The sequence below is a fragment of the Nycticebus coucang genome, chromosome 16, assembly GCF_027406575.1.
Source record: "Nycticebus coucang isolate mNycCou1 chromosome 16, mNycCou1.pri, whole genome shotgun sequence".
NCBI classification, from domain to species: Eukaryota; Metazoa; Chordata; class Mammalia; order Primates; family Lorisidae; genus Nycticebus; species Nycticebus coucang.
The window spans coordinates 78,212,365-78,227,915 of record NC_069795.1 but is presented as its reverse complement, the minus strand read 5'-3'; the positions used below and the strand labels follow the sequence as shown (position 1 = coordinate 78,227,915).

Here is a 15,551-nt window from a genome sequence, read left to right as displayed (position 1 = left end):
CTTCTACAATCAAGTGTATGTCCTTCATTTTTAAGATTCTTGCTTTTCTAGAGACTATAACTGATTATCTGCTCAATAAAATATAATTATCTAATTAATAGACCCAGGAAAGAAATAGCCACATTTGAACAGCAGCCGTAATGATTGCTTCTAAACATTCTGTCTTGATGTTATATATCAATTACTATAGTGAAATAAAATCATAACTATAGTCCTGATTAGAGAAAAAAGGTAACACACACATTAAGACAACTGAAATAGTACCTTTGTCCTGGTTGTGGTTTCTTTATTCCCATTTTGTCCACTTTAGCTTCATAAACTCGATTTATAACATCATTCCCCAACTCACACATAAGCTGTTTATTAGGAAAATAGAAAAATAAGCTTTAAAGTCCTTAAAATAAGCTAAAATTTAAAAATTCTTTTTTTTTTTGGTTGAGACAGAGCCCCACCCTATATCCTGAGCAGAGTGCAATGGCGTCATAGCTCACTGCAACCTCAGACTCGGGCTGTGGGCATCACCCGCTGCTTCAGCCTCCAGAAGCCTCTGGGATCACAGGTGCTCGCCGTGGTGCCCAGCTGGGTTTTTCATTATTTTATGAGTCAGGGTCTCACTCTCCTTCAGACAAGTCTGGAATTCCTGAGCTCAAGCAATTCTCCTGCCTCAGCCTCCCACAGTGCTGGGATTACAGGCATAAGCCACTGCACCTGGCTAAAAATTCTTAAAGCAAATACATCTAATTCCCTTTCATATCCTGTAATTGCTCATCCCACAAAAAAAATTTTAAACAAAATGATGCACGAACTGGCAGCAATGTTATCACTTTGCCATTCTTCACCACAGTATCTACCCTAAAAGATTATCATCGCTACCAGATTTTTTTCTTTCTTTCTATTTATCTATCTACGTATTACAACTATTAGATCTGTATGTTCACAGTAAGACAAGCAGCATGACAATAAAGCATTACTTACACTGTAATGTATGGCAAATACTAGTTAGTCTCAGGACATTAAGTTAAAAATTAAATATCTCTTCAGTTTTTACATCTTTTAAGTTTTTATTTATCAAGATATAGATCAATCACAAAGCCTGAAAATAAATTTACTTTCAAAAGTATAATATATCTCATTACCCCATAATACCTCAGGAGTAGTAAAGAGCTTAATTTTACTTCTTAATTTTACTTCTAATTCCTCACAATAGTTAAATCTACAAAATTTACAACACTGTTAAAATTATTTTTGAACTTATACCTCTCCTAAGGGGGTTCTGACTCAAAATAACCAACTCCTGCTTATATGTTCTAAAATCATTTAGATTTTCATCTGTCCATTTACCTCTTTAGTTTGGTTGAAGCTCTCCTCACCTCACTAATAAATTATATATGTATAAAGAGTAGTGTATATATATATATATATATATACACATACACATACATACATACACTTATTGTGCTTTGGAAAAAAAATTATATATGTAGCTTCTCAGCTAATCTTACTGCTTCTAGTTATGCCCAATTCCAGGCATGACCCCTAGACCACCAAATATGCCTATGATGGTAGAGATCAAACAAACCATTTCCCCAAAAAATCGTATCTGGGTAAAAGAAATATTGCATATAAACTAGGATGATATAACCAGTAATTATAGGTTTTGGGACACGTGAGTTGGTGGGAGGGGGAAAGGCCCAGGATGAGACAGCAAGAGGATAAAAATGCCATCCTGGACCAAGAATAGAAGCAAACTCTGGGAAGGTCACTCTCTAAATGTGTACAGGCAGCCAGGAGAGAATGGTTTCCCTTTCTTCCATTTTCCTTAACCATGATCGCTTTTAGGATCCATTACTTCTATGATATCCCTCTCTGTCTGGTCTTCTTCCCTTGTTTCTATTACCTTTCCCTCTCTGTGAGTTTTTTGCCCTGACCTCACAGCCCAGCTACTTCTTTCAAATTTTATATGTGCCATTTCCTTCTTTAAGCAATTATTGTTTCTAGTTTTATAGATCAAACTTTTAATTTTTAATGGAAAGACACTAGTTATTACATAATATAGCCTTTGAAAAAATCCTTGCTGGTACTATGAGCTAATGAATGCATCACTAGATGAGAATTAGTAACACGGAAACAAAGCCCACTTCCAAAAAATTGAATGTAGGGCAAAGAAGAAATAAAATGATAAGAAAAGAATGGATTATTTAGTAACGAATGCTAAGAAATTTGGGTAATAATTTGGAAAAAAACATCAAGAGTTAGGCACACATTTTTACTGTATACCAAATAAATTCACACATATACTCTGATTAAAATTTATGAAATATCCCTGGTTGTCCAGTAGTCAGGAAGAAAAAAAATTTATGAAATATAAAAATGAGTGAATTGCACAAATTCTATTCAGAAAAAATTATAGGAATTATCTATTTTCCATAATTTTAGCATTATGTACTATTATTTTATAATTTTCTTTAATATTTTTAAGATCTTATCAAGGGACAAAATAAAGTCTATAAGAATATTTGGCAAAATATTAAAAATAGTTAACTTTGGGGAAGATGTAGTTAACTGTTTTAAGGGTTTTTTTTTTCCTTTTGCTTACTGGTTATCTTAAAGCTTAAGTTCAATATGTTATTTTTATTTAAAAAATAAAAGTTAAACTTTACCTTAATTGCATCAAATTATTCCTTTTTCCTACACATACTTGCGCAAAGAAAAAGATTTTCCTACCTCTTCCCTGAAATTTCTAGAATACCAAACCAAACCTAATCTCAGTATTGTGGCATGCTAGTCTCTCCGGTAATATCGGCTGACTTCCGCTTCTTCTCAAGGAATTCTCTTAATATTCTATTTACTGTCCTACTAATAATCTTTTACAATGTAGGTTTTACTTATTTGAAGCTCTATGTTTTGCCCCATCTACCTGGGTGATAATTTCACTTTCCTCTAGAAAGGTCTGAGCCAAAGTACTTTCTTCTTTCTTAAGTACTAATAATTCTGTTATTTAAAATGTGAACTAGGATATCAGGTGTTTTTATGAGTCATCTAATGTCTTTATTTATATCTGCACTCTTTTCCCCAACATGATTTTAAGCTTCTAGAGAGAATGAAACTCATCTTCTACTAGTTTTCAATACTTCAGCTATGGCTAGCATATTATTAACAATATCTGGTGTGGCTGGGAATGGTACATCATGTTTGTAATCCTAGTACTCTGGGAGGCAGAAGCAGATGGATTGCCTGAGCTCAGGAGTTTCAGACCAGCCTGAGTAAAGCAAGACCCCATCTCTACTAAAAATAGAAAAAGAAGCCCAGTGTTGTGGCAGGTGTCTATAGTACTAGTTACTCAGGAGGTTGAAGCAAGAGGACTGCTTGAGCCCAAGAATTTGAGGTTGCTGTGAACTATGACACCACAGCACTCAGCTCCAAGGTGACTGAGTAGACTCTGTCTCCCCCCAAAAAATAATAATAAGCCTAAGGTAAGACAGGTAAAGTTTTAAATAACTCAAAAATAAACTATTTTTTCCTTATAATTTATAAGTAAAGTATTTCAAAATACCTTGTTTACAAGTTTGAGGCATATTTTTAAACATATCAGATGCATGTGTTTTGACAAATTTGCAAAGCTGAATCTACTGAATTCTTATCTATACACAAAGTTGATGCAGAAATTAGATTCTTGTCCGTCATCCCACACTTTCTTCTCCTTTGAATTCATGACAATTTGTAGAATCTATCTAAATAGGGCTCTACCTAAGGGGCCAATTTAATACTTTCATTTAGATCTTTACACAATAATTCCACAAAGCAAATTTTTTACATAACTGAGGGTTTACTAGTTTATCTATTGGATTGAAATAAAAATGCAAATGTATTAAAAATCAAATTTTCAGACAGAAGTAAGTCAATGTATACTCCAACACTTAATCTATTTTCTACAACACAGTAAACTAGATGGTGATAAATTAAAAGGAACACATTATTAACTGTTAGAAATTTTATAATTTTATCAGAAATGCAGTAGTGGTTTAAAATTATTTTTGGCATTTGCATAGATATAAATTCTTAGACACAGAGGGAGAAAAAAAGATGAGCTAGTTTAATGACTCCTCCCTTGCAAATACAAATGTGCAAATAGTCCTATGCTAAAATAATCCATGGTGCCAAAAGCTATACCAACCAATTACAGAGTTTACTACAGCAATAAATCTATTTTAAATAAGAATTTAATTATGAATGATTAAAATTAAGGCACAGAATCTAATTTTTGAAAAAACACAAAAATGTAAGAATACTGTTTTTCTTAAAGAGTAAAATGACTTGGAGTTAGAGTGCTATGCAAACTTAGAATTTTAAAAAGCCTATTATGAAAATATTAGATTTGCCAAAAATAATGTCAAATGTGTTCCAATACAATTTAGTTCACTGGTAGCATGAGGAACTCATAAATTTAGAAATTAAGATTCTAAAATCTTTACTTATATTTAAAAATATGAAATATTTTCATAAAAATATTTATTTTACCTTTAAAAGTTCTGGCTCCCAGGTGTCTAAAGTTAAAGATCTTACTTTAGAAAAATGAACCCCAAGACTCCTAAAAAAAGAAGATTACATTAATATGTAAAACTATCAAGTTTGAACTCTATTTGCATATTTGTGCAAATATTTTTTTCACTTTTAATGAGATGTAGTCTCTAATATACCCTTTAACACACATAAAAATAGGGACAGATCTTCTGGTTAATAATGAATGGTGAACCAAAGTCCTCAAAAGCACTTTACAAACCAGAACTCCAGCTACTTCTTAAAAGGTACAAAGATATAAACTGGTAATTAAATTAGGGAAGTAGAAAAGGCTGATTAACAAATGGAATATGATAATTTCCAAAATGTGTTTATCCAAAGAAGGAATCTCTCATTCTAGGCAGGCCTACCCACCGGTGAATTCCGGAGCACTCAATACATAAGGTGATGCCCAAGTTGATGCTTGCCCACCGTGGGTCTGCCAGACCACAGTCACAACAGCTGGCATTGCCAGGGATACACTGGACCCGCTGCAGTGCACTTTCTCCTTTTAATAATTTCTCTTTTGGCTCATTTCCAGAATCTAGGCTTCCTGTGGATGGAGATGATTTCTTATCCAGCTTCTAAAAGAATTAAGAATTATTTGGTTTTTTTGTAAAAAGATTATATGCTACATACTCTAAACAAAAATTTCCAGTCATAAATGAAAGGCCTATTTAGGATATTCAAAAATAAAAAGACAATAGTTTCCTCCATCAATGGAATTTTAATCTAGGGGGAAGAATCATATAAACGTTTAAAATTATATGTAATAACTGACAGAATGAACATATGTACAAGATAGGAGGGCAGAGTGAAGTGGAATACTACTTTAACTTGTATGTTAAGAGAGCAAAGGAACAGACATGAGACTATTAAGGCTTAAGAATAATTATTCTATGCCAAAGTGTTCAATAAACTGTAAGCAAGTTATTGTAATTATTGCAAAGAATAACTAGGAAAGCTATGGTCATACATAATTAAATACTAATGAATAGATCAATTACATAGTTATAATTACAGCATGAATCAACAATAGAATACACAATTTTTAAAATTTCAAGGGATATTACGTAAACCAAGAAAAAAGCAAAAGATGGCTGGTAAACAAAAGGTTAATTTGTTAGGCGGTGCCTGTAGCTCAGTGGGTAGGGCATCAGCCACATACACCGAGGTAGGTGGGTTCAAACCCAGCCTGGGCCTGCTAAACAACAATGACAACTACAAGAAAAAAATAGCCAGGCATTGTGGCGGGCACCTGGAGTCCCAGCTACTGGGAAGCTGAGGCAAGAGAATTGCATAAGCCCAAAAGATTGAAGTTTCTGTGAGCTGTGACACCACGACACTCTACCAAGGGTAACATAGTGAGACTGTCTCAAAAAAAAAGTTAATGTGTTAAGTTCACAGCAAAGTCTATACCAATAATAGAAAGTATTTAATAAGCACTTGTTTATACATGGCTATAATGACCAAATGCAAAGCTGTATTCGCAAATTTTTACAGCTGTAAAAATGTGGTTCACAAATATCGCCTAAGCAATGAAAGATATGATCTATAAAATTCTTTCTGCCTTAAAAACATTCCAACTTCAACAAGCCAGTATGTGAATATAAAATCACTGGAAATATAATTTGGCTCTTACTCTGCCCTTCCTGAAAGCTCACTTCAACAACCATTATTAGATTGGGCACTGCAAGGTAAGTGTGGGGACAGAGTATTCTAGAGGATTGGATTGAGTGAGGAGGAATGTATCCAATAAGGAATTAACCCTGTGCAGGTTGCTGGATCTAAGCAAGATAAAAAGGATGTCTGCCTAGTGTGACAGCCCAGCAAAGGAAATGGAAGCCTGAGTACAGACAGTTAGATATCTAAGCAAAGAGCCACCTCGTATGAAGTATCAGAGCCTGAGTGGGGTAAGAGGGCTGGGAGGATAAGATTGGAGGCAGGTAGCAACACAGTAACATATAGGGATACCAATCATGTAAGTAAATGTGTTAAAGATAAATAGGAGCCATATTTCTCAATGCAGAGATAGAAATTATTTATTTACTATATGCAAAGGGAGAAAGCTAGAATGAATCTTGTTAGATTCGAACTACAGATACTAATAAGCATGCGAATGGTTCTCAAGTGATTCTCTTGCTTCAGCCTTCTGAATAGCTAGGACTACAGTCATGGCCTACCATGCTGGCTAATTTTTTCATTTTTATTTATTTATTTATTTTATTTATTTTATACAGTCTTGCTATTGCCCAGGCTGGTCCTGACCTCAAGCAATCCTCCTACCTCAACCTCCCAAAGTGGTAGAATTTCACTTTGTGAATGTGAATCACTGCATCTGATTGGGCATTGAGATTTTTTTCAAGCTTCCTGTGTTATCATGTGCAGTTAAGTTTAAGAACAATAGCTCTGACACTGAATCCATGAAAAAAGAAAACATTTGTATTTATAAACATTCAGTGAACAAAAAGAAACTCTTAGAAATTCAATGTGTGCTAGCAAGAACTGAAATACTTGGGGTGGTGCCTGTGGCTCAGTGGGTAGGATGCCAGGCCCATATACGAAGGGTGGCGGGTTAGAACCCGACCCCAGCCAAACGGCAACAAAAAATAGCCAGGTATTATGGTGGGCGCCTGTAGTCCCAGTTACTCAGAAGGGTGAGGCAAGAGAATCGCCTAAGACCAGGAGTTGGGAGTTGCTGTGACGCCACAGCACTCTACGGAGGGCAATAAAGTTGAGACTCTGTCTCTAAAAAAAAAAACAAAAATAACTAAAATATTCAAGAGAAGACGTAGGAGACTGAAAAGACTTCCCAGAAAGCAGAGCCAAAAAGCACACCAAAGAACAGGAATATCATAATACCAAGAAGAAAAAACATAGAAATTGGAGAGAAGAAATACAAGAGATCAGTGATACGTTTCAATAGCAATTATGGAAACTAAACAAACAATGCTCTTAAAATTCTTAAGAATAATTATTTCTAACCTAAAAATTCTATACCTCACCAAACTATCAAATATCAAAAATGTCTTATTTTCAGGAAATTACTGGAGAAAGTACTTACATCCTTCTTAAGTCAAGAAGGAGAAATATACGGGATACGGGAAAGAGAAGAATCTTCAAAAATGATTATTTATGTAAAGAAATTCTATACTAATAGCTATCCTGCAGTTGTAGGGGGGAAAAGGTCAAGATTGGAGAAGTGTGATTCCACAGACAGATATTTTGAGGGGTATTTTTCCCAACAGGTCCTTTGTCAATATCATCACCATCACCATTTGTACCCAACAGTGTACCCAAGGTGAACTTGACCACTAAAGAAATTCCTATTTTCCTCCTAAGCCCTGCTGCTTAGATCAAGTGAGCCCCCATATTTCCTGCTTGGAAAGGGTTTTTCTTTTATCTACTCTTAGGAGCAGGAAGTTGGCCACGATGAGCTTTGGAATGCAACTCTGAAAAAAATCCATTCCCTTGACAGTTGTCTTTTACTGAACCTATGCCACACAACTACCAGATGATGTAAAAGTAGTCAATTCCATTTCTCAAGACTCAGTCATGCCCTTGCCCAAAAGAGTCTGTAAACTTTTTGGGAAGCTAAAGCCAGACTATGACCCAAGATTCCACATTTAGCTTATATTTTCCAAAGAGCTTTCAACTAAGAGACAATAATGTACTTTCCTTTTTTGATTTCCCTCAGTTTTAATTTTGAATACTTTTCATGATCATTATTTTATTTTAAAGTTAACTAAAATAGTAAAATATTTTTGAAAAAATACTAATATCACTATAACTTATTCCAATCTGTGACATACATTCAAATATTAAAATAAACATATATTCAAATGCTAAAATGAAATAAATAAAAATCAAGAAAAATAAAATATAAATCTAGATTTTAACAAGAAAACTCATTACAATTACATATAATCATCTTTCACTTAAAAATGTTATTATTGCATAATGTTGCAAATAAAAGTAAAATTAAGACCTTTTAGCAGTATGTTATTTGGTAATGCTAATTCTTCTACTAACCTCTGACTCATCACCTTTCTCTCTATAAGCAGTAGCAATACTGGTCTGAACAGCCTTAATCCATGCCTGGCGCAGCTTTTCAGAATCTGCCTGGAGCATACAACTTCTAAAGAAAAAGAAATTGTAATGATTAATATTGAAATTTATTTTTAAAACACTTTCTTCCTCTTTAGCACACACAATTACAGTCCAATGCAAACTTCTCTACTCTGGAAAGATCTTTAAGACAAACCACAAAAAACAGAAAAGCAATTCAGAAATTCTTACTTTGTGGGAGAGACCACCTCAAAGCAAAATCGTCGTTCTATGTCTTCACAATGTTTCACTGTGCAGAGCCTAAGATCTTCAACTACTACAGTGGGGTTATCCTATGAGAAGGAAATGAAATTCCCACATTTATCAACTTAGGTCTTTAATACACTACCAATAATAGTATATCTAAAACAATTACTTGGAATAACTGGTCTAATTTTAAAGATTTATATTTTAAATTATTTTGGATACAGATAAAGTTTATCAACACACATATAAAAATAAAGATAATTCTGTACTGATAATAAATTTTATCTGCCTCATCAAATTATTATATTTGGATTAAATGAAATAGTATATATAAAGAGCTTGGTCCAACAGTTGATACTTAGTAGATACTTACTAAATCTTAGCTCCCTGTGAATTTTTTCCATTTTCATTCATATCTGTTACTCTCCTGACTTCACTCACATATAACAAAAGCTACTTTCCTCCAAAAGAGTAACCTTTATTATTAGAGTTTTAAACACCTTAAAGAAAGATAAGAAGCTATAATTTCTTCTTAAAATACCTAAGAAAGGCCAGGCATGGTGGCTCACACCTGTAATCCCAGCACTCTGGGAGACTGCGGTGGGTGGATTGCCTGAGCTCAGGAGTTTGAGACCAGCCTGTGCAAGAGTGAGACCCCATTTCTAAAAACTAGCTGGGCGTTATGTAGTCCCAGCTACTTGGGGGGCTGAGGCAAGAGAATCCTTTGACCCCAAGAGTTTGAGGTTGCTTTGAGCTCTGACACCACAGGACTTTACCAAGGGTGACAAAGTGAGACTCTGTCTCAAAAAAATAAAATAAAATAAAAATATCACACCTAAGAAAATAAGGACAGTTTTATCATTTTCCACTACTTAACCAAAATATAAACTCAAAACCAAGTTTGTCAAAATAGAAGAAACCATGAACTAGCTAGCTAAAGAATTTATGTAGAACAAACCTGCTTACCACAGAATCTAGCAAGTAAAGTTTACATCATCTTAAGCTTAAGTGGATATTAAAAATTTACAGGGTGGAGCCTGTGGCTCACTGAATACAGCGCTGGCCCCATATACCAAGGGTGGTGGGTTCAAACCCAGCCCCAACCAAACTGCAACAACAACAACAAAAAAAAGCCGGGCACTGTGGCGGGCGCCTGTTGTCCCAGCTACTCGGGAGGCTGAGGGAAGAGAATAGCCAGGCATGATGGCATACATCTATAGTCCTAACTACTTGGGAGGCTGAGATGGGAGGATTGCTTGAGCCCAGGAATTCAGGGTTGTAGTGATTATGCCACTGCATTGCAGCCTAGGCAACCAAGTAGAGACTATGTCTCTCAGGGGGAAAAAAGAAGATATTGTATATTGCAAAACAGCTAGAAGAGATTTGTAATGTTCTCAACACAAAGAAAAGATAAATGTATCAGGTGATGGGTATCCCAATTACCCTGATTTGATTAGTATACATTGTATGCAGTTATCAAAATATCACATGTACCCCAAAAATATGTATAACAAATATATGACAATAAAAAGCTACCAAAACATTTTTTTAAAAAGAAATAAAAGTATATAATCCTGGGACATACTAAGAAAAATCCATCTCAAAGCTAGGAATTAAGAATTCAGGATTCCATGGAGACTTTTCCTCTTTCATGTTTACATGGATGGAGCTCGAACATATTCTTCTTAGTAAAGTGTCTCAAGAATGGAAGAAAAAGTACCCAATGTACTCACCCTTATTATGAAACTAATGTAGGACCTTCACATGAAAGCTATAACCCAGTTACAACCTAAGAATAGGGAGAAGGGGGAAAGGGAGGGGAGGGAGGGGGGAGGTTGCTGGAGGGAGGAGAAGTAATGGGATTACACCTGCGGTGAATCTTATAAGGGAATATGTGAATCCTAGTAAAAGAGGAATGTAAAGGTCTTAGCAAAATAACTAAGAAAATGCCAGGAAAGCTATGTTAACTAGTGTGATGAAAATGTGTCAAACGGTCTATGAACCAAGTGTATGGTGCCCCATGATCATACTAATGTACACAGCTATGATTTAATAAATTAATTAATTAATTAAGACCAAAAAAAAAAGAATTTAGGATTTAAAATCACTTGCTTTTAAGAATTAAATCTTGCTATTTTCCACTCTAGAGTCCACTTATATATACTCAAATATAAAACTAATAAACAATAATTATAGTAATTTTGCAAACAAGAGTATTTGCGGACTTTAATGTCTACCAAGACAAAATGGATAAAGAACCAAAAGGGAACTTAGTGGGTTTTCAATTACTTAACCAAACACCTACCTTAAACTTTTTCTGGTAAACCAACTGATTGTTCTGTATTGAAAACCAGCGTCTAAATAAATACAAAATAGATTAAGTTTTTACAAACATTATTTACTTCCATTGTTATTAGAAATGAAATATTTGGGAAAGCACTGAAAATCAGATTATGGTAATTATGTTTTAAGATGTGCTCTGCATCGTTTTGCTTTATAATACAAACTAATTTCAATATGGGTAAACTACTAAAAGTAAAGAAGAAGCATTTTAAAACCACAGATTAGGAAAATAAAATTATTATATTTTGATTCGTTTTATGTCATAAATTTGTATCCTAATGAAAGCTGTTATCATTTATGTAATTACCAAATAAGAATTGTCTTTAAGTATAATTTAGTTTTTTCAGGTTCCTCAAAAATAACTTAAATCATTCCACCAAAATAATCACTTTTATTATAAAGTTGAAATAAATTCATATTGTGAATAAAAATATCCACTTGCATATAGTAAAGCATTGAAATAAATTGTGCTCTAATTTCGACCTTTCAGATGATAATTCAGGAAGTGTACAGAACCAATATCTAACAGGAGGTAATCACAAATTAACTTGGCCTTACTTCCATAAAAAAACTGCTAAACAAAATTATCAAAGTTATTATACAGATGATCCACCCAACAATTTATATGATTTTGCTCATTACTGTAAATTATTAGGCAAACAATTTACTTGCAATTTTATTTAGGAGAAAAAGCCAAGCTACTGTATGGCCTATTTACTAATTTGATTTTATCAAAACAATAAAAGACCTAAAGACTTACAAAAAAAATACACAGCCAAAAGCCATTCATAAAAGGAAGCAAAACTTCTCATCAAGCATTGAAAGGTAAAACAACATTTGAGTCATTATTTTAAAATTAGTTTCATGTGAGATGATTTCTATTGTAAATATTAGTTATTAATCAATTAGCTGATAGAGATTCTACCTTTTCATTGATACTAATACAAAGCACTAGAAATTGTATTTAGACACATTTAGAATTTCTATTTTTAAAAAATTAAGTTAATTTTCCAAAGCTGAGAAAACGATTAGGAGATGCTTTTCCATTTTTAAGCCTTTTACTAGATAGACTGTTAGGTCTAGAAATCACCTTTACCATTAAAATAGAGAGATTCGTTAAATAAGCATCTACATAAAATGAGGTGGGTTGCCTCTAAATGCAAATCATCAAGAGGCAAGCTAGAAAAGGAAGAACTTCTGGGTTTCTCTGCATTGGGATACATATAGTTGGTTAGAAATGTTAAAGGAAATACCTACAAACAAAATGATGCAACCCTGCCAAACGGATGACATGCAATGGAAACAATCTCTGATAGTAATGATTAAAGTGTTTTTTGTAATCAGAGATATGACGAACCATAGTAACAAAAATTCATGTTTTATATCATAGTAATCATATGAAAGCTACAAAGAGTTTTACTGAATAATGGAAAAACGATGTAAATATAACGATGTAAACTTTCCATGCTTCTGAAGTCTTCTTTTTCTTATTTTTAAAAATTTTGTAACATTTATTTATTTTCTTTTTTGAGACAAAGTCTCACTCTGTTGCCCTGGTTAGAGTGCTGTGGAATCATCATAAGCTCACAGCAACCTCAATCGCTTGGGCTTAGGCAATCCTCTTGCCTCAGTTTCTCCAAAAGCTGGGACTACAGATGCCTGCCACTACACTGGGCTAGTTTTCCTCTTTTAGCAGAGAAGGGGTCTCTCTCTTGCTCAGGCTGGTCTTGAACTCCTGAGCTCAAGCAACCCACCCACCTAGGACTCCCAGAGTGCTAGGATTACAGGTGTTAGCCGCCATGCCTGGCCTGCTTCTGAGCCTGCTTCTGAGGTCTTTAAAAAATAAATGTCTTTTGACCTACTTCATCTTAGGGCAACATCTTCTAAAAATAATTTCAAAATACTGGATAAATATTTATGGTTTTTGTCTGACGCCAATGCCTCTGATTAACTATACAGATCAGATATATTCCTGAAATCTAGTTCTTCAGACACCTCTCTGCTTCTGGATAAGGTTATCACATCATCAGTTTTTGTATACTCAGGGAAGACAATATAAATTCATCTTAATTTGATGTCTTCTAAGGAAAAAAATCATACATCCTAGGTAGAAAAAAAATTTTTAATTACTGAGGTCTGTATGTCTTATGACAGTCTCCCCTCCACTGCCATTATAAATAAGAAGAGCTAACTGATCTAACATTGACCAAAATTCTAACCAGGTAAGTAAAAATGGAATATAATTTTTAATTCTTCCTATAGAATAATCCTAGTCATTGTTAACATTTCTAAGAAAAAGAAAAATGAGGCTTTCTTTTTTTTTTTTTTTTTTTGTGGTTTTTGGCCGGGGCTGGGTTTGAACCCACCACCTCCAGCATATGGGACAGGCGCCCTACTCCTTGAGCCACAGGCACCACCCAAATGAGGCTTTCTAAACAGTTCATGGCCTATGGAATATGTAGGTAGAAAAAGCATTTAGTATTTTAAGCACTCAGTACCTGCATTTAAAAGTACTTTTTTAAAAAGGTAATTAGATCCAAAGAGATAAACTTTAGAAAGCATTGTGCTAATAACTTTGTTTACAAGATTCAGAAAATGACGACAAAGCCAAAACATAAGGTATTTTTGAAATAGGAAAAATTTTTGTTTCATTAAGAAAAATAAGATACATTATGCCTATCTCTAATTAAAATCACTCAATAAGTATTTTATTAAATTCCAAATATTATATCATTTAAAATATAATGTTATAAATACTAAATTTACAGATAATTAAATATTGTATTAATTTTCACAAACCAATCTGCTTCCAGATGACAAAATTTGGGCAGGAAAGAAAAAAAATTATAAATTTAAAAACTGAGTATTTTTTACTATTTTTGATCACTAATCCCAGAACTGAACTGAAGATATTTTAAAAGACATTAATCTGTAGCATTTTGGAGTAATAATAAACATTTTATGTGTTCATAATTATATAGATTAAAATGAGGAGATAAGCAATTAAAAGGCATGATTCCATTTCTCAAATATAATATTTATATTTTCTTCCCAATTTAAAACATTAAGAGATTTTTATCCATTGCAAGTAATCCAACTGAAATGCAGGTTAATTATGAGCTTTCTCGTGCCAAAAAGGAAACTGGTGTAAGATGAGGGTAAAGGGAAGGAAGCCATTTTGGTACCTGATATGATCGGGCTTTTTCCTGTCATGTGAAAAAATGGGGCAGGATTAAAACATAAGGGAAAGGTGGTAAAAGAATGAAAATGCAAATGTGCAAAATAAGCAAAGGACTAGCATGATACAAAAATAAGCAAGAATTAAAGGAACAAGCTTAAGCCCAGAATCTGACAAAACAGTCAAAAGTATTTGTTGCATTTTCTTTACTTATTATATATCTATGCATTTATACAATTAATTCCAACTCTTGGAAATCTGAAATACTAATATTTCAGAAATATTCAAAAAATTTATTCAAGTATTATTTATTTTTCTGCCCCTATAGTCATGGCTATAAAATACAGACCGTAGCTCACTTTATCTTAATAAGCTGCTCTTCAAAATTCAGAGAAATAATCACTGTGGGTACATCTATATACACTTGAGATAAATGAAAACTATTCATAAGGAAGGTGGGATCACTAAGACTTTCAAAGATCATAAAATATTAACCAAATAAACCATTCTTCCATATGTCCACACCCATCTTTGTCAAATAATAGCAGAGACTCTAAGGCCACATGTAGGTAGGATTCATCTCTAATCCATATGTACACTTCTTTTAAAACAAAATGGAAAAAATTATATCTGTTATATCTGTACCAGCAGCATATAGAATACTTTGCTTTTAAAATTTGGGTAACATATTTTATACTTTTAGCCCTATTTCCTAGTTCAGCAAAGAGCACAGTAACTATTCACTTTATTAGTTTTTCTGAGTTACTAAATATTTACTTTTTCTTATTCACTCATCTTCTCTGAATTTATAATGAAAAGCAAAAGAGAAATACATGTTCCAGTAATCCACTGATCTAAGCCTGAAAAGAGGCTGACACACTGAGAAAATGACATAGGAAAAATATTGTGGCAGATCTCACTCACATGTGTCTTTAGAAAACTATGTATTTTATACGTAAACTTTAGAGATATACAAACTAGAAATTTGAAAGCAATCAGAAGTAAGCTCATCAGTCCATATAAGACGTAAAACTTTTCACTCCTTATAAGTATTTCAATCACAGCACACCAAATATCTACTCAGTTAAAATTTTAGGTTTTAGAATAATGTTTTAAAAAATACTTCTAATTCATGAAGCCTGGGGTAAAGTCTTAAAAC

The 15,551-nt window shown here is 33.5% G+C and overlaps 1 protein-coding gene across 2 annotated transcripts in view; it reads right to left on the bottom strand.

Annotated features, from left to right (window-relative positions):
• ACAP2 (ArfGAP with coiled-coil, ankyrin repeat and PH domains 2) overlaps positions 1 to 15,551 on the bottom strand; it is a 165,206-nt gene that overhangs the window by 20,017 nt on the left and 129,638 nt on the right. Inside the window, exons 11-17 of one of the 2 annotated variants that reach the window (XM_053564544.1) lie at positions 14,400 to 14,420; positions 11,177 to 11,228; positions 8,857 to 8,957; positions 8,590 to 8,695; positions 4,933 to 5,141; positions 4,519 to 4,588; positions 265 to 356 (exon numbers count right to left, since the gene is read on the bottom strand). In XM_053564544.1, the coding sequence (XP_053420519.1) occupies positions 265 to 356; positions 4,519 to 4,588; positions 4,933 to 5,141; positions 8,590 to 8,695; positions 8,857 to 8,957; positions 11,177 to 11,228; positions 14,400 to 14,420 (651 nt within the window). The remainder of the gene's footprint in view (positions 1 to 264; positions 357 to 4,518; positions 4,589 to 4,932; positions 5,142 to 8,589; positions 8,696 to 8,856; positions 8,958 to 11,176; positions 11,229 to 14,399; positions 14,421 to 15,551) is intronic. The other variant, XM_053564545.1, reaches the window with a different exon arrangement.